Source organism: Piliocolobus tephrosceles, chromosome 4, assembly GCF_002776525.5.
Source record: "Piliocolobus tephrosceles isolate RC106 chromosome 4, ASM277652v3, whole genome shotgun sequence".
NCBI classification, from domain to species: Eukaryota; Metazoa; Chordata; class Mammalia; order Primates; family Cercopithecidae; genus Piliocolobus; species Piliocolobus tephrosceles.
The window spans coordinates 157,385,642-157,405,872 of record NC_045437.1 but is presented as its reverse complement, the minus strand read 5'-3'; the positions used below and the strand labels follow the sequence as shown (position 1 = coordinate 157,405,872).

The 20,231-nt window shown below is 37.2% G+C and overlaps 1 protein-coding gene across 3 annotated transcripts in view; it reads left to right on the top strand.

The window, feature by feature from the left end:
- Window positions 1-20,231, top strand: part of RAD50 (RAD50 double strand break repair protein) — an 85,332-nt gene that overhangs the window by 18,773 nt on the left and 46,328 nt on the right. For 2 of the 3 annotated variants that reach the window (XR_002727441.1, XM_023196343.1), the window contains exons 3-12: window positions 1,931-2,082; window positions 5,249-5,434; window positions 5,791-5,995; window positions 12,289-12,417; window positions 12,647-12,812; window positions 13,416-13,609; window positions 14,367-14,573; window positions 15,961-16,143; window positions 16,598-16,755; window positions 19,575-19,750. Coding sequence is in view for 2 of the 3 variants with exons in the window: in XM_023196343.1 (XP_023052111.1) it covers window positions 1,931-2,082; window positions 5,249-5,434; window positions 5,791-5,995; window positions 12,289-12,417; window positions 12,647-12,812; window positions 13,416-13,609; window positions 14,367-14,573; window positions 15,961-16,143; window positions 16,598-16,755; window positions 19,575-19,750 (1,756 nt within the window). In the remaining variant the exon portion in view is untranslated. Of the gene's footprint in view, window positions 1-1,930; window positions 2,083-5,248; window positions 5,435-5,790; window positions 5,996-12,288; window positions 12,418-12,646; window positions 12,813-13,415; window positions 13,610-14,366; window positions 14,574-15,960; window positions 16,144-16,597; window positions 16,756-19,574; window positions 19,751-20,231 lie in introns of those variants that run through there. The other variant, XM_023196351.2, reaches the window with a different exon arrangement.

The following is a 20,231-nucleotide window of genomic DNA, read 5'->3' as shown; positions in this document are numbered from 1 at the left end:
GGCAGGCATATCTTAAAGCTCCAAAATGATCCCCTTTGACTCCATGTCTCACATCCAGGTCACTCTGATGCAAGAGGTGGGCTCCCACGGCCTTGGGCAGCTCCGCTCCTGTGGCTTTGCAGAGTATAGCCTCCTTCCTGGCTGTTTTCACGGGCTGGTGTTGAGTGTCTGCGGCTTTTCCAGGTGTACAGTGCAAGCTGTCAGTGGATCTATTATTCTGGGGGATCTACCAGTCTGGAGGACAGTGGCTGTCTTCTCATAGCTCCAGTAGGCAATCCCCTCCATAGGAACTCTGTGGGGGCTCCAACCCCACATTTCCCTTCCATGCTGCCCTAGCAGAGGTTTTCCATGAAGGCCCCACCCCTGCTGCAAATTTCTGCCTGGGCATCCAGGTGTTTCCATACATCCTCTGAAATCTAGGTGGAGGTTCCCAAACCTCAATTCTTGACTTCTGTACACCTGCAGGCTCAACACCACATGGAAGCTGCCAAGGCTTGGGGCTTCCACCCTTTGAAGCAACAGCCCAAGCTGTACTTTGGCTTCTTTTGGTCACGGCTGGGACACAGGGTACCAAGTCCCTAGACTGCACACAGCAGAGGGACACTGGGCCTGACCTACAAAACTATTTTTTCCTCCTAAACTTCTGGGCCTGTGAAGGGGGGCGCTGTCGCAAAGGTCTCTGACATGCCCCTGGAGACATTTTCCTTATTGTGTTGGTAATAACATTTGTTTCCTCATTACTTATGCAAATTTCTGCCGGTGGCTTGAATTTCTGCTCAGAAAATGGGATTTTTTTTTTAATCGCATTGTCAGGCTGCAACTTTCCAAACTTTTATGCTGTTTCCCTTTTGATACTGAATCCCTTTAACAGCACCCAAGTCACCTCTTGAATGCTTTACTGCTTAGAGATTTCTTTCACCAGATACCCTAAATCATCTCTCAAGAAAAGTTCCACACATTTCTAGGGCAGGGGCAAAATGCTGTCAGTTTCTTTGCTAAAGCATAACAAAAGTCACCTTTGCTCCAGTTCCCAACAAGTTGCTCATCTCCATCTGAGACCACCTCAGCCTGGATTTCAATGGCCATATCCTCATCAGCATTTTGGTCAAAGCCATTCAACAAGTCTCTAGGGAGTTCCAAACTTTCCCACATTTTCCTGTCTTCTGAGCCCTCCAAACTGTTCCATCCTCTGCCTGTTACCCAGTTCCAAGGTTGCTTCCACATTTTTGGGTAACTTTTCAGCAGCGCTCCACTCCTGGTACCAATTTACTGTATGAGTCCGTTTTCACATTGCTAATAAAGATATGCCTGAGACTGGACAATTTACAAAATAAAGAGGTTTAATGGACTTACAGTTTCATGTGGCTTGGGAAGCCACACAATCATGGTGGAAGGCAAGAAGGTGGAAGTCACATCTTACATGGACAGCAGCAGGCAAAGAGAGCTTGTGCAGGGAAACTCCTTCTTACAAAACCATCAGGTCTTGTGAGACTCACTGTCACAAGAACAGCATGGGAAAGACCTGTCCCCGTGATTCAGTTACCTTCCACGAGATCCTTCCTGCAACATATGGAAATTCAAGATGAGATTTGGGTGGAGACAAAGCCAAACCAAATCATTCTACCTTTATTTGTGATTTTTAGTGATAAAAAACATTTTTGGTGCTTACAGAGATAAAATGCATTTATTTGAAAGATCTGCATACCTTATCTCCTAATGATGCTGAATAAGGGAGGTAGATAATATATCATTTTTATAAATTAATTAAACAGTATTCTATATTTTGGATAGCATGTAAAAATGTCACTCCTTTTGGATGTTTTTCTTTTTGTTCCCTCATTCTGGGTAAGATTGCTTATGCCTGTTCTCTCAGAACCAACACTGATGCTTATTAAAGTAACATAAGTTTTTTCTCTGTTTTCCTTCAAAGGTTGCTCAAGAAACAGATGTGAGAGCCCAGATTCGTCTGCAATTTCGTGATGTCAATGGAGAACTTACAGCTGTACAAAGATCTATGGTGTGTACTCAGAAAAGCAAAAAGACAGAATTTAAAACTTTGGAAGGAGTCATTACTAGAACAAAGTAGGTATTTATGTGATATTTGAATTTCTGTTTATTTTCAGGTTTGTAAGTTGATGGTTGTTTACTACTACTTGAAGTTTAGGGGAGCATATTAAATTTTTTTCAATAGACTTTAGACTTTGTTTTTTTAGAGCAGTTTTGGGCTTATAGCAAAATTGGGCAGAAAGTAATGAGCTTCCATTTTCTCCCTACCCCTACACACAAACACACCTTCCTCCACTATCAACATTTGATTTTTTGTGTATACTGTTTGTCAATTAAATAGAATGGTCCCATTAAAGACTTAGGGTTATGTTCCATTCTCTTGAGTAATTTCTGAACAGTTGCTGAATTGAAAACGCATTATCACTCAAATACAGGTTGAATGAGTAAAAAATTCTAGTGTCGTGCTTAGGAATGGTTGAGATGAGAAGCAAACAAGTAAGAAAGAATGATAAATTGTTCCTTTCAACCATTATCATTCTGTTAGAGGTAGGTATCATTTTCTAATGGGCATGGATTTGGGGATTAAACTGCCTTAGATTCGAGTCTCTGACTTTGTTAAGCAAATTACTTGACTGTTCAGCTACTTCTCCTCCCTTTTAACTAATTAAGTAATTCCTTTATCTAACCAATAATGCACATCTACTATGTGCTAGAGGCACTATACTGGCTTCTCAAGCAGGTTTTCATCATTGCCATTTTAACACACTCAAGTATCTCTTATACCCTGGGATTTCATTCCATTCCAATTACTACCTGTCTCCTTCTTCCCCTTTATAGCCAGTCTTCTCAAAAGAGTTGTTGATACTGTCTCCATTTCTTCACTTCCTCTTCACTCTAATTGTAGTCACATTCGTCCTTTGAAACACCTCTGACTAAAGTTACTAATAACTCTCTTTTTAATTAGGGTAATGCTACTGCTATACAAAGTAGACCTAAGAGTGAGCCTCTGTTTATTTCATTTGTAAAATAGGCATTGATTATCACTGTACGTATCTTAGAAAGATGTTGTCAAGGTTGAGCTAATGCATATAAGATGCTTCATATGTAGTAAGAGTTCATGTATTAATCTTCTATGACTGCTATAACAAACCACAAACTTAGTGGCATAAACAATACAAATTTATTATCTTACACTTATGTAGTTTAGTAGTCTGAATTAGGTCTCACTGGACTAAAATCAAAATTTTAGCAGGTTACGTTCCTTTCTGGAGGCTCTGAGGGAGAATATGTTTCCTTGTTCTTTCCATCTTTTAGAGGCCACCCATATTTTCTAGCTCATGCTCTCTTACTCTGTCTTCAAAGCAAGCAATAGTGGGCATAGTTCTTCTCGTATCAAATCACTGTGACCTCTTCTCTCTTCTTCTGCCTTCCTCTCTCACATTAAAGAACCCATATGATTACATTTGCCCCATCCAAATAATCCAGGATAATCTATTTTAAGGTCAAATGATTAACACCCTAATTCCATCTGTAATCTTAATTCTCTTTTGCTGTGTAATGTAACATTCACAAATTGAAGGAATTAAAATGTGGACATCTTGGAGAACCATTGTTCCATGTACCATAGCTGAGTAAACACTAGTTTATCACTTCTTATTTGAAAATTTCTTTTTCTAGACCTCCATGATACAATACTCTTCTCTCTATCACAGCCATATACTACTTCATTCACCCCATCAATAAAGGTTGGAAGTCTCATTAGACTCAGTCCTATATCTTCTCCTTTTTTTTTGCTCTGTATTTTCTTCCTAAGTAATCACATTCTTATCCATTGTTCGAACTACTCTGTGTTCATAGATGACTCACAGATTTATATCTCCAAACCAGACCTCTGTTTCCAGACCCATTTACCCAGACCTTGGGTTTACCATCTCTGAATTTTTTTTTTTTTTTTTGAGATGGAGTCTCGCTCTGTCACCCAGGCTGAAGTGCAGTGGTGAAATCTCAGCTCACTGCAATCTCCGCCTCCCGGGTTCAAGCAATTCTCGTGCCTCAGCCTCCCAAGTAGCTGGGACTACAGGTGTGTGCCACCACGCCCAGCTAATTTTTGTACTTTTATTAGAGGCAGGGTTTCACCATGTTAGCCACAGTGGTCTTGATCTCTTGACCACGTGATCCACCAGCCTCGGACTCCCAAAGTGCTGGGATTACAGGCGTGAGCCACCACACCCGGCCCCATGTCTGACTTTTTACCAGTTGTTTCAGAGACAACTTAGACTCAACGTTTCCAAAACCAAACTCACAGTCCTTTCTCTTTGACCTCCCCTCTTTAAAAACCTCTGACAACTTGGTCTTATGGTATACCTCAGCTTGGTGAATGACACCACTATCCATCCAGTGACAAAAACCAAGAACCTAAGTCTTGATACTGTCCTTGCCTTCCATATCCAGTCTATGACTAAGACCTAAGTTGAATCTAAATGTCTTTTGAATCTGTTTCCACCTCAACAACAACCATTCTAGTCCTAGTCCAAGCTACCATTGTCTTTCCATGACCTAATGTGATAACCTGTTGATCTATCTGTGTGCATTCTAGCCCTCTACAAAGCATTCTTAATATATTCGGTGTAATTTTTTTTTTTTGAGACAGAGTTTCACTCTTGTTTCCCAGGCTGGAGTGCAATGGTGCAATGTCAGCTCACTGCAACCTCCACCTCCCCCAGGTTCAAGTGATTCTCTTACCTCAGCCTCCTGAGGAGCTGGTGCCCACCACCACACCTGGCTAATTTTTTTGTATTTTTAATAGAGACAAGGTTTCACTGTATTAGTCCGGCTGGTCTTGAACTCCTGACCTCAGGTAGTCCGCCCACCTCGGCCTCCCCAATTGCTGGGGTTATAGACATGAGCCACTGTGCCTGGCCCAGTGTAATATTTTCAAAATACAAAATGAAATGTATGAAAAACAGTAAAGACAGATACTGCCTCTGCTCACCAAAGCAGTCTGTTATATGTAAAAAATAAATTCTGGCTTCCTTTCCTGAACTACTTTGTTTTACATATCTTTTCATCTGTGAAGTGCTAAATAGTTTCAGAGTTACACTTTTTGGCATGATGAAGCCATTTCTAACGGGATAGGTGAAGGGCCTTTTTTTTTTTAGAATTACAGTATGAACTGATTAAGCAATAGAGTAGATACACTGAAGGTTATTTTACATATGTTCTTGATTTTCATTTTCTGTAGGCATGGTGAAAAGGTCAGTCTAAGCTCTAAGTGTGCGGAAATTGACCGAGAAATGATCAGTTCTCTTGGGGTTTCCAAGGCTGTGCTAAATAACGTCATTTTCTGTCATCAAGAAGATTCTAATTGGCCTTTAAGTGAAGGAAAGGCTTTGAAGCAAAAGTTTGATGAGATTTTTTCAGCAACAAGGTTTGTAACCCTTAAATAGACTTTGTATTCCATTAAGTTATTGAACCGTGTTTGCAATTTGGATGCTTCTTTTTAACAGAAAGAATTTAAAAAGCAGAAAGGTCATCAGTTACTACCTCTCACCCAGCAGCAACCACTGGGCATATTTTCTTTCACTTGTCTTTCTGTGCATATATTTATATGCCTGATTGACAGTATAAATGTAATTTTTTTCACTTACCATGTCATAGGCATTTTCCAAGTTATTAGAAACTCATTGTAACTGTAACCTTAGTGACAGCATAATATCCCACTGTATAAATATATACCATAATTTACTTTGCCAGAAATTTGATTTTTGTTTCGTGTCTTCAAAGATACATTAAAGCCTTGGAAACACTTCGGCAGGTACGTCAGACACAAGGTCAGAAAGTAAAAGAATATCAAATGGAACTAAAATATCTGAAGCAATATAAGGAAAAAGCTTGTGAGATTCGTGATCAGATTACAAGTAAGGAAGCCCAGTTAACATCTTCAAAGGAAATTGTCAAATCCTATGAGAATGAACTTGATCCATTGAAGGTAACTTGATTTTATTTTTAATTGACAAAAATTGTATATCTTTGTGGCATACAGCATGATGTTTTGATATAAGTATACATTGTGGAATGGCTAAATCAAGCTATTAACGTGCATTAAATTCAATTTTTTTAAATGATGAGAACACTTAAAATCTACTCTCTTAGCAATTATATATTGTTATTAACTAAAGTCATAGTGATATACAGTAGTTAATTTCTTGTATACTAAAGAGGTAGTCCTTTTTTTTTTTTTTTTTTTTTTTTACTATGGTAACATTCTCCCCTTATTTGTATATGAAACTGAATGGCTTGTGTATTTCTCAAATTATCAGTGAGCTAATGTTTTAGGTCTATATTAGTCTTTAAATTGCTCAAAGAGCTTGGATTTGAAAGAAAACAAATTTGTAGCATCACACTAAATTAGTAGTGTAGATCACTAGGTGTTAAACAGCAATATCATTACCCAGCCCTACAGTTCTGTATTAAGATTTTTTTAAATTGGCAGATCTTTCTAGAGAATTTTTAAAATTTGCAGAATGTTTTTGAAGCATTCAAAAATTGTACAGAATTTAGAATTGATCCATAACATGTTGATATATTTGCAAATGAGTATACCTGTCTAAACCCCGTGATTTATAAGAAAGGCCTACAGGAAATTCCATTCATTCATTTAATAAGCATTTATTGGGTGTCTTCTTTGTGTCAAGGTATACTGTGCTTGGGTACAAAGAGGACTATAACAGCACCCCCCTGTCCTTAAGGTATTCCTAGTCTAAGTAAGAGCATTCTTAAAAATGGCTATTTTCTACATTTTAGATAGTAGATTTTTTTAAGTCATTTAAGAAGGTATTGATTTGATTTTTAAAAACTCACTTGTAAGTACCAGTATAGATCTTTGAATCGTGAAGTAGAAAATATATACATTTTTAATGATGGCCATGCGTAGAAATATATTGCAAGGGGTTCTGGGAGGAGGTAAGGCTGAGGTGGGTCTTGAAGAATGGGAAGAAATCAAGTCAGCAAACTAGAAGACATTTTATGTATGTATGTTTGTATTTATTTATTTATCTTTTTTTTTTTTTTTTTGAGATGGAGTTTTGCTCTTGTTGCCCAGGCTGGAGTGCAGTGGTGCAATCTCGGCTCACCTCAACCTCCACCTCCTGGGTTCAAGCAATTCTCCTGCCTCAGCCTCCGGGGTAGCTGGGATTACAGGCATGCGCCACCACGCCCAGCTAAATTTTGTATTTTTAGTAGAGACGAGGTTTCTCCATTTTTGGTCAGGCTGGTCTCGAACTCCCGACCTCAAGTGATCTGCCTGCCTCGGCCTCCCAAAGTGTTGGGGTTACAGGCATGAGCCACTGTGCCTGGAAATGTTCGTATTTATTTTGACTTTTCTTTTAAAAGTAATATGTGCCCCCAGTGAAAAAGTTATAAAAGGATATTAGGTGAAAAGTAAAAGATAGTCTTCCATTCCTCATCTCTGACCTTCCAGAGTATATTCTACCTGTAGCTTTTTTTAACTGCATGTATACTATACATATGTGTATATAAACATTCACTTGTATGTATGTGTATATTTACCTATACAAGCTTAATCAGAACAGAATCGTGAGAGGAAAAGTCTGGGTTAAGTAAATCAATATAAAAGGAGTAAATGATCAATATGAATCAGGGTCAGATTATAGAAAGCTAATGGATTTCAGACTTAGTTCAATAGACAGAAGAGTGGAAGAGGATGTTATATTTTAGGATGAGTTGTCCTGATAACTCTATGTGAGCACCGTGGTAATTACCAAGATATTGGAAAAGATTTCCTTTTTATTTTTCTTTCCCCCTTGCCCCACACATTTTATTTTCTTGAGGAGCATCTTGGTTGGAGAGATGATAAGCACGTGTAACGGTAAAGCAGAAAAAAAACAAGACCTGTAGGAGCTCTGAGGATAAAGAAAGAGAATTTCTGTCTGAGGTAGCCAGAGAGGATTTCATAGGACTAAATTTGGCCATGACCTTTTTGATCATAAATGAGTAGGTCATTGGAGACATAGAGACAGTAAAATCCAAACCGTCTTTGAACACTGTCAAGGAAATCCATATTGTTGAAATGAAGCATTTATATTGGAAATGATGTCAAGGTAGGGCTAAATGATAATACCTAGGATTTAGTGAGTGGTGCCAAGATTCTAACCAAGGCCGTAGCAGAGGTTGAAGTATTTATGTGCTCATTTGTGTTTAATTGTGAGTAATTCTCCAAGGGTTTAATATTCTTCTCTGTTTCCTCAGAGCCTAGCCTAGTGCCTGGCACGTAGCAGGTGGTTCAGTAAATGTTTATTAAGTAGATGACTTCCAGAGTCCTTTTTTAGCTCTGACATGTGAAGATTCTTCCCTTCATAGAACCCAATTAAAGTTTGGGTCAAATCACCTTCCCAGAAAAGACTACTTCCTTTCAACCATGCACTAGAATGCATCCTTTCCCATTTTTACTGATTCCCTTCATCTTCAGGAACTCTCACTCTCTTATAAACTACTTTATTACCATCCCACCATATCCTGCCCTCTTTTTTTGCCCTACTTAGATCTGTTTTACTTTCTTGCCTTAAATGGGAATTGCTAGAGGAATACGTTTCTAATTTTTATTTTTTCCATACACAAGTTCATGGTCCTTCTATACTTGATAGCCCAGCTGCTCTATTTTTTAAAACTCATTTCACACTGGCACCTAAGCTTTAAACACTTGGCTGTTTTCGTTGTTGTTGTCTGCCTGCTTGTCCTAGCTCCTTTTACTAGGTGTGTACTCTGGGTATAGAACCTATGTTTTGTGCTCTGAGATTAGAACCAAAACACAGATGTCAAAGAAGGAATTCAGGGGATCTGGTGACTGGCTGGATTTAAGGAATGAAGCAGGTAGAGATGTCATGAAAGATCCAAGCCCAGATGATTGTCATAATGTTTGTGCTACCAAGAGGCGGTGAAAACACTGATGGAAAGAAACTGAGCACTTTGTAGATTATCATAACGGAGCTGTTAATATTCATTACTCTTAAGTATCCATCCAGTTATCTTTGTCAGACTCTACTCAAAAGGTATTTTCTGAGTACAGAAGTTTTTTCACAAGTAGTGCAAATGGTCTCATTCATTGTCTACTGCCTAACACTAATCCAGGTGCTTTACAACGTATGATGTAAACCCCATAGTAACTCTGTGAGGTTGTATTGGCAAGAAAACTGAGGCACAGGTGTTCACAGTGGAAATAAGGGTTAAAGGTAGGATTTGAGTCCTTTGATTCCTAAGTTTATACTTGCTTTTTCTTTTTAAGTCAAGTTTATTAAGGTATAATATATATATGGTAAAACCCATACTTTTTAGAGTATAAATTCTATGAGTTAAGACATATGCATACAGTAGCATAACCAGCACTACAATGAAGATGTAGAATATTTTAGTCTCCCCAAAAAGTTCTCTCAAAGTCCTTGCAGTCAGTCCTCTCCCCCTGCTCCCATCCATAATAGCCACTCATTTGTTTACTGTCATTATAGTTTTGCCTTTTCCAAAGAGTGGCACATATATAGAATCATAGAGTATGCAGACTTTTGTGTCTGGGATTTATCTGTGTTGCTGCATGTGTGAGTAATTCATTCTTTTTTTGAGATGGAGTTTCACTCTTGTTGCCCAGGCTGGAGTGCAATGGTGTGATCTTGGCTCACCACAACCTCCGCCTCCCAGGTTCAGGCAATTCACCTACCTCAGCCTCCCGAGTAGCTGGGATTACAGGCATGCGCCACCACACCCAGCTAATTTTTTTTTTGTATTTTTAGTAGAGACAGGGTTTCTCTATGTTGGTCAGGCTGGTCTCGAACTCCCAACCTCAGGTGATCCGCCCACCTCAGCCTCCCAAAGTTCTAGGATTACAGGCGTGAGCCACTGCGCCCCGGCAATTCATTCCTTTTTATTGCTGATTCCTTCCATTGTATGCATATATTATAATTTTTTTCCTCATCTATTCCATGGCTGATGGATATTAAGTTGTTTTCGGCTTTGGGCTGTTACAGATAAAACTATAAACTTTTGTATACAGGTCTTTGGATAACTTTAGGAATGGGGTTGCTAGGTTGTATGGTAAGTATATGTTTAACGTATACTTTAGCTGTACCATCTGGTACCACTTTGTAGTCCTACCAACAATTTACCAATAATTTATGAGAATGTAATTGCTCTGCATTCTCATCTACACTTAGTACTGTCAATCTTTTTCATGTTAGCCATAATAGTAGGTGTGTGGTAGTATCTCATTGTGAGGTTGTATTTCTTTATATTTTTTAATTTGTGTTTTCCTAGTTGATCAGTTAGTCAATTGATTATTGATTTTGAGCATCTTTTCATGTATTTATTTGCCATCTGAATATCTTTGTTAGTAAAATGCAAAAATCTTTTGCCTATTTTTCAATTTTATTTATTTATTGGTCATTTTATTATTGAGCTGTGAGAGTTCTTTTTTTTTTTTTTTTTTGAGACAAGGTCTCTCTCTCTCACCCAGGCCAGAGTGCAGTGTTGTGATCTTGGCTCATTGCAACCTCTGACTCCCAGGCTCAAGTGATCCTTCCACCTCAGCCTCCTGAGTAGCTGGGACTACAGGCATACACCACCACATCCAGCTAATGTTTTTTAATTTTTTGTAGAGGCAAGATCTCACCAGGTTACCCAGACTGGTCTCAAACTTCTGGGCTCAAGCGATCAGCCTGCCTCAGTCTCCCAAAGTGCTGAGATTACAGGTGTGAGCTACAGTGCTGGGCAGAGAGTTCTAAATATGTTCTGGATACCAGCCCTTTATCAGATACTGGTTTTGCAGATATTTCTTAACTGCTTTTCAGAGGACAGGAGTTTTAAATTTTGATGAGGTACAGTTTATCAACTGTTTTCACTTATGGTTTATGCTTTTTGTTTCATATTTAGGGGAAGTCTTTGTCTGACCCAGTGCCACAAAAATATTCTTCAATGTTTTATAGTTTATAATACATTTTTGTACAAGTCAGTTAAGTCCTTTTAGTCTCCTGCTTAGTATATGCTTTTGTGAGGCTTAGAGAGAATTTATAGCAGCACCTAGTACAATGCCTGGAACATAGCAGACATTTAATCAGTGATACCTGTGACTGTTGTTCTTGGTAAAATTACTTTTTTCAAATCTCTCTTTCATTTAGCTAATATTGAACACCTATTGCATGTTCTGGGGATACATTAGGGAACAAAGTAAACAAAGTTTCTGTTTTTAGGCCGTTTTGCATTCATATGCAAATCACAAGGTATGCTATTAGTATAATTTTAATAAATTATGTTAAAGTTAAGGATGCATTTTGGTACAATTATGAAAGTTTGCAATTGCTACCTAAGCATTCCAGTAACTTAATGTTAGTTTAAAATTAGGTCCTGCTGGGCATGGTGGTGCATACTTATAGTCCCAGTTACTTGGAGGCTGAGGTGGGAGGAACACTTGAGCCCAGGAGTTCAAATTGTATTGCACTGTTATTGCACCTGTGAATAGCCGCCCCAGCCAGGGCCACATAGCAAGACCTTGTCTCTGCATTTAAAATAATAATAATAAAAGTAGGTTCTAAAAATGTCTTAGAAGAAGAGTTGGTCAGTTTTGGAATCATAGAGGCAAACACTAGAAGAATATCCCCAGCATCATCCAATAAGAGAATGCCCCGAACCAGATCCCAGTATTCATTCCTAGGAGCTGAGGCAGCCAGCTAGCTGTCTCTGGAAGTGAGCCTCAGAGCAGGCCACTGAGCTCATCTGTTGTACTTTACTTGCTCAGAGTCCTCTGTGGTTGAGCAAGCTTTGGATTAAAGTATACTCTTCATGTAAATTTGCCTACAGGCTCAGAATGCATTGGTAACTCACCATGAATTTCTAGCCCTCTCAGTAGTCCTGACTTAAAAAGAAAAATACATTAAATAATTAGCCTTTTAAGGATTAAGTTCTTAAAATGTGCTGCTTTATGTATTGTAACTCTAACTGCCCAGTGAATGAATGACTTTTGTGGGAGGTTGAGGACAGGGCATGGTGTTCGGAGTTAGAAGTGGAATTGAATTCCTACTTCTCTCTACTAGCTATAAGGACTTGGGCCAAGTTACTTAATGTCTCTGAACTTCAGTTTCTCTAGGCCCGCTCTACAGTGTTATTGTTAGCATTAAATTAGATCACTTTTACTAAATGCCTGGACCTGGATTATCTTGTCTTCATCTATCAGCCATGTAAGCTATAGTGAGTTTTATTTATGTGGTGTTTCTTTATTTTCAGAATCGTCTAAAAGAAATTGAACATAATCTCACTAAAATAATGAAACTTGACAATGAAATTAAAGCCTTGGATAGCCGAAAGAAGCAAATGGAGAAAGATAATAGTGAACTCGAAGAGAAAATGGAAAAGGTTTGTGGTGGTAGAATTTTGTTCTGCTTCAAAATTTTAGGATTATTGTAATGAACTTTATTTGAATCCATTTTGCCATTCACATTGGAAAAAAATACAGATCTTGTTACTTCTATGTGTATGTTAAAATGAAGGATATTGAATAAAGTTTGGTTTCTATTTGGCACCTCAAAGTGATCATATTTTCTTATGTTTGTACATTAAAGCTTTTTATTTTGGTGTTACACAGGTTTTTCAAGGGACTGATGAGCAACTAAATGACTTATATCACAATCACCAGAGAACAGTAAGGGAGAAAGAAAGGAAATTGGTAGACTGTCATCGTGAACTGGAAAAATTAAATAAAGAATCTAGGCTTCTCAATCAAGAAAAATCAGAACTGCTTGTTGAACAGGGTAGGACAAAATGTTTATTTGGTTGTTTTTCCTACTATGATATTATACATTTTCTGTATGAATGAAGAATCTCCAAGGACTTATGCTGAGTGAAAAGCCAATCTTAAAAGGCTATACACAGTATGTTTCCATTTATATAACATTTTTGTAATGTCAAAATTTTAGAAATGGTGGAGAAATTAGTAGTTGCCAGGGATACTAGGTAAGAGAAGGGGCAGGAGGGAGATAGGTATGGTTATGATTAGAACAAAAAGAGGGTTCTGGTAGTGTTGGAACTGTTCAGTATCTTGACTGCCATAGTGGACATATGAACCTACTCAGGTGATAAAATTATATGGAACTTAATAAACACACGTACACACGCACAGGGGTACAAATAAAATTGGGGACTTTTGAATAAGATTGATGAATTATATCAATGTCAGTATTCTGGTTGTCATATTATACTGCAGTTCTGCAAAGTGTTATCATTGGGGGAAACTGGGCAAAATGTACAAGAGAACACACTGCATTATTTTTTATAACTCGTGAATCTACAGCTATCTCAACTTTTTAAGCACCAGTTTAAAAATTAAAATTATGAGGTTTTTTTTTTTTTTAAAGGTCGTCTACAGCTACAAGCAGATCGCCATCAAGAACATATCCGGGCTAGAGATTCATTAATTCAGTCTTTGGCAACACAGCTAGAATTGGATGGCTTTGAGCGTGGACCATTCAGTGAAAGACAGATTAAAAATTTTCACAAACTTGTGAAAGAGAGACAAGAAGGGGAAGCAAAAACTGCCAACCAACTGATGGCAAGTATTTTGAAATATAGTGTTTGTTGTTTTGTTTACGTCATATTCTCTACTTGAATTGTTTTAATTTTTGGTTGGACTCTATTTTGGCATATTTTTCTATTAGTGTTAGCATAACATCTGCTACAAGGAAGAGAAACTTTTATTGAAGCAAATGTTCTAAAGTGTATAAGGATAAAAATATGAAGAAAATGTAAACCTACATTTTGTATTTGGTTTTAAGTAAAAAATTTTTAAAAGCTAATTGCAAAGAAAACATTTGCTCATGGTTAATGATTATCTCGGGGTAATGGTTTTGATAGATTTTAAAATAAAGTCTTGAACCACATGTTTTGGTCAGTGATGGACCACATATTTGACAGTAGTCCCATAAAATCATATTACTGTATTTTACTGTATGTTTTCTGTGTTTAGATACGTTTAGATACATAAATACTTATCATCATGTTACAATTGCCGAAGTATTCAGTACAGATATATGCCGTATAAGTTTGTAGCCTAGAAACAATAGGCTATACCATATAGTCAATGTGTGTAGTAAGCTATACCATATAGGCTTATATAAATACAGTCTGATGTTCACACAATGATAAAATTGCCTAATGATTCATTTCTCGGAATATATCCCTGCTGAACAACACATGACTGTACTTTTTTGTATTTTCTTCAGTGTACATATATTCCTTTTGCAGTTAAAAAACTGTTTCTTAAATTGTTTGGTAAATTATTAATGCTCATTCTTTACATACACATTTAGAATGACTTTGCAGAAAAAGAGACTCTGAAACAAAAACAGATAGATGAGATAAGAGATAAGAAAACTGGACTGGGAAGAATAATTGAGTTAAAATCAGAAATCCTAAATAAAAAGCAGAATGAGCTGAAAAACGTGAAGTATGAATTACAGCAGTTGGAAGGATCTTCAGACAGGATTCTTGAACTGGACCAGGAGCTCATAAAAGCTGTAAGATATTGTTTGAATAATCTAATAATTTTAAGATAGAAGACTTTCAGAAATATTTTGTCTATTTTTAATCCTAAGATTATGGCATTTTAATAAAAACATCAACTTTGTCTTATTCTCATGTAAAATGAATTCATCTGAATATCTTGATCTTCTGAGTCTTTGCTTCTACAATCTGGTAGACTGAAAATTAGAATCACATAGGGAGCTTTTTAAAGATCCTGTACTCAGACCTTAAAGCTTCAGACCTTCCAAATCAAAATCTCTGAGAATGGGGCATAGAAATGTACATTCAAAAACACAACAAAACTGGGTGATTCTTATGAGCACCTTGGTTAAGAACACTTACCAGGCTGAGTGCAGTGGCTCACACCTGTAATCCCAGCACTTTGGGAGGCCAAGGCAGGCAGATCATCTGAGGTCAGGAGTTCAAGACCAGGCTGGTCAACGTGGCAAAACCCCATCTCTACTAAAAATACAAACATCAGCTGGGCATGGTGGCACGCACCTGTAGTCCCAGCTATTTGGGAGGCTGGGACAAGAGAATTGCTTGAACCTGGGAAGCGGAGGTTGCAGTGAGCCAAGATCATGCCACTACACTCCAGCCTGGGTGACAGAGTGAGTCTCCATCTCAAAAAAAAAAAAAAAGAACACTTACCAAAGTTTTTAAAAAACAAGTATTTTTCCTGTAGGTCACACACATTGTAATTCTAGATGATTTTTGCTGTATTACTACTTTTTCCGTGGTAACAACTTTCTTAGCCAGTCTTTTCAGGTATTTCCAAAGTTTCTTTCTTGCTTCTAGTCTGTCCTCTTTCTTCACATCTCCATCACCAAAGTAAGCATTCTAAAGCATGGCAAACTTCTTAAAGCCCATCTTGATAATTTATGTAAACATTTATTTTTGCTTCGTAACTTACCATTGTAGCACACATTTTTGTCAATTTAGCACTTTTTCACAGTGTTGTCTTGTTGGGGTGGGGAGATACTGGTCAGGGACCACGTCACACTATTTTTATAGTTTCTACATACCAGGCAATATAGTGAATTACATGGGGACTTAATAAATACTTAATTGTTGACTGAGGACTCACTCATCTGTATACTTAGACACATGTCTCCTAATTTTACACTAATTCTCACTTTTCTTTCCTGTTTGACCCTTCTAGGTTTATTTACGAATTCTCTACCATTATAACATAGTACGGTCACTTTAATAAGATTTACCTTAAAACATATATAGTGCCTTGTTTTTTTCTCTTGTTGGATACAAACAATATTATTTGGAACATTGTGAGGAGTAGTTAATTTCTAATACACCTTATCATTATTTTAATTCTGGCACAAAATATCTAACACTTTTGCATTTGTATGAATTATTGACTAGGAACGTGAGTTAAGCAAGGCCGAGAAAAACAGCAATGTAGAAACTTTAAAAATGGAAGTAATAAGTCTTCAAAATGAAAAAGCAGACTTAGACAGGACCCTGCGTAAACTTGACCAGGAGATGGAGCAGTTAAACCATCATACAACAACACGTACCCAGATGGAGATGCTGACCAAAGACAAAGTATGATTTCTCTTTTTGTTCTAATTTTACTGTCTGGTACTTAAAATAGCCTACCTTGCGTTCATGAGTCATAGACTATAAGGTATTAAGTTGGTATTGACTTTATATTTTAGAGGCTAAGTGAGCTTAGTACTCTATATAATAGACTTTCAAGCTTAAAAGTTATTGTTTAATTACAAAAAGTTAATACAGAAATATATATATACACACACGAACATTACTGTTAGCTTTTAACATACAGAAGTTTTAAAATTCTATATTGTTTGACTTGGTACTCCACTCTTAGGGCTTAGAAAGACCATTCCCACTTGAAGACTTTAAGAAATTTTATATTTTATTTTCATATTTTTATAGTTTTAAGCTTAGAACTTTAGTCAATCTAGAATTTATTTTCATTCTTGATATAATGTGGAGATGTAGACTTTATTTTTAAAAGTTTTTTTTTCACCTATAGGCTGACAAAGATGAACAAATCAGAAAAATAAAATCTAGGCACAGTGATGAATTAACGTCACTGTTGGGATATTTTCCCAACAAAAAACAGCTTGAAGACTGGCTACATAGTAAATCAAAAGAAATTAATCAGACCAGGGACAGACTTGCCAAATTGAAGTAAGTTGGAACATTTGGAGATGTAATAGAAATCTCTTATTTCATGCTTACCTGTTTAATTGTTTTAAAATAATTTATTGTCTTGAAATGGTATGTTGTATTGATCAACTTTAGTTCTTGCATGCAAGAAGACTTCAGAAAGTTCATGGAAAAATGGAATTAGAAGATAAAAATTTAAAATAAACTGTATTTCTCAACATAAGCTCCATCAAGTTGAAGACTCTTCTGAGCAATGATACCAGCAATTTAGTTCAGTCCTAAAAAACTGAGGGTCCTGGGAATTTAACCATATTAATGTAGTCTTTTTTACATTATTAGCGTAAAAATGGGTGCCCTTTAAAGATTTTTTAAGATTAAGAAACTAGAAGATAGGAGGAGCCAAATCAGGACTGTAAGGTGGATGCCTAATGATTTCCCATAGAAACTCTTGCAAATGGCCCTTGTTTGATGAGAGGGATGAGCAGGAACATTTGTTGTGTTGGAAAAGGACTCTGGTGAAGGTTTCCTGGGCATTTTTCTGCTAATGCTTTGGCCAGCTCTCTCAAAACACTCTCATAATAAGCAGTTACCATTCTTTAGCCCTCCAGAAAGTCAGCAAGCAAAATGCCTTGAGCATCCCAAACAACTATTGCCATGACCTTTGCTCTTATCTGGGCTGCTTTTGCTTTGACTGGACCACTTCCACTACTTGGTAGCCATTGCTTTCACTGTGCTTTGTCGTCAGGATTTTACTGGTAAAGCCACATTCCATCACCTCCTGTTACAATTCTTTGAAGAATGCTTTAGGAACTTGATCCTACTTGTTGAGACTCTCCATTGAAAGCTCTGTTGTTGTCTTTAGCTTATCTGGAAGCAGTGGTTTTGGGCATCCATCAAGTAGAACGTTTACTCAACTTTAATTTTTCAGTCAGAATTGTATAACCTGAATCAATTGAGGTGTCTGTGGTGTTGGCTGTTGTTTCTGCTGTTAATCATTGATCTTCAATTAGGGCATGAAGAAGATGAATTTTTTCCTCACAAATTGATGTGAACAGTCTGCCACTGTGGGCTTCATCTTTAATAGGCTCATCCCTTCTTAAACTGAGTTATCCATTTGTAAACTGCTGATTTATTTGGGGCATTGACCTCATAAACTTATTGTAAAGTATCAGTGATTCACCATTCTTCCACCCACACTTCACCATAAATTTGATGTTTGTTCTTGCTTCAGTTTTAGCTCTAATTGGGGCTCTTTTCAAACTGATGTCATAACCGTGTTAGTGCCTTAAACTAGATCCTATTCAGACATGTTATAACAAGTTAGTGTGAGTTTATTTCAGTGCAAAACATTTTGAACTTCATGCATAGTTTTTTATAATACACATTTTCCATGAACATTTTGAAGACCCCTCATATTTTACAAATTAAGTAAAATGGTAATGGGTAGTAATTTAGACGTCTTGTCCCTTGAAAATTTGTAGACCTATGAAGATTAAAATTTAAAAATTCTATTTTCATTTCTGTGAGAAATCCATTATAAAAAGTGATCATATTTCTCAGATGTTACCTTGGATGGTGGTTGGATAAGCGGGTCAAAAATTCCACACAGATTTTTGAGGAAAGTAGAGGACTTGGTTTTGGTGATGTTTAATCTGTGTGTCTTGTGGAAGTGTCTGTGAGGGAATACAGTATTGGAGTTTGAAATTCAGGAGATTGGTAGTTGTTGCTATGCAAGGGATACTCGAAGTCATTAGTATGTCACCTTGAGAGAGTTACTGAAAGAAAAGGGGTTACAATTAGATTCCCGGGAAGCACAAACATTTAAAATGTTAGCAGGCCAAGGAAAAGGATCAAGTGAAGGAAACTGGGATGTGCCCAGGGAACCAGAGTGAGAGCCAGATAGCCGTGGTGTCTGGGTGCCTTGAGAAAATAGTCTTCAAGGAGAAAGTCAACAGTGTTTGGTGCTACCTAGAGGTAGAGTAAGATGAAGACTATACTTGGCACTTAGGTCACTGGTGATCTTGATGAGAAGTGCTCAATGGAGTCTAGGATAATGAAAATACCATCTGTATTAGTTACTTTTTTCCAAAATTTTACTGTGACTCACGATGGGTAGTCATGATGAAGAAGCATGTGTGCAGTAACACACATTTAACTGAAACCAATTTCTCAAAGTAGTATGTATACATATAGCCTATTCCAATATATTACCATCTATTCTATTTCATTTTTTAAAAATATGCTGAATACAATACATTAAATTGATTACATGGTAGCTAGTGCATCAAAACCTGCAAATTGAAAAACCATGTTATCTGTAAGTATTGAGGTTGGCTAGGATGATATTTAAGAGCAAGGAGATAAATTGTACTAGTAAGCAAAATGTTTGATTAATGAGAGGGAATGACTGTTTGGAGGCAAGTGGGTGACAGCAACAAGGAGGGAGAGGATACAAAGAAACCGTATTTACAGGAGAGTAAGGAAGTAGTATTTGTGAAAGGACTAAAGAGAATTACGGGGGTGTTCTGTCTTCTTTCTGTCCAATAGTCCCAGCAAGCATCTTGCTGAGGCTTAACCTGGGATCAAAGGCCATGAACTCCCAGAAACCAGGCAGAATTCTGTGTACATTTTTCTGGGAGCAGGCCCATGAGCAGGACTGGCAGGTGAGTCAGTGTCACAGGGGGAGAGTTAAGACAGAAGTGTACTTGTCCCTCAACTTCTTGAAAAAAAGTATTTGGTCATGATTTGTTGGCAGAAATTTATCTTGTTTTTGCCTACTCAAACTTTGAAACTCATTTCTCCTATTTTAAAATGAAAATCCATATTTGTTCTTATTTTAGCAAGGAACTAGCTTCAGCTGAGCAGAACAAAAATCATATAAATAATGAACTAAAAAGAAAGGAAGAGCAGTTGTCCAGTTACGAAGACAAGCTGTTTGATGTTTGTGGTAGCCAGGATTTTGAAAGTGATTTAGACAGGCTTAAAGAGGAAATTGAAAAATCATCAAAACAGCGAGGTAAGTTACCTACTTTATGTTATCAGGATACTCTGACACCTTTGAATTTTCATTCACAGGTAACTATTAAGGATGGGGAATTTAAAAACCTGGTTATGGAGCCTAATGGCTTGGATTTCAGTCCTGGCTCTACAACTTACTCACTGTGTGACTTTAGGCAAGTTACTGAAACCTTCCTGTGTTTGATCGTCTGTAAAATGAGGACACAACTACCACCTGGGGTACTGAGGAGTGAATGAGATTATAGTTGTAAAACCCTTAGAACAGTGCCTGGCACAGATAAAGGTCTCAGTAGACATTTTCCTTAGAACAGTACCTGGCACAGATAAAGCTCTCAGTAGACATTTTGTTATACTTATAATGTGTTACCAAAAAATATTTATACAAATCTGAATGTATCATGCTCTTTGGAAGAGAATATTGGAATTTTAAGTATCAGAATTTTTCTTTTATAATATATTTATAAAGCAAGAATAATGTA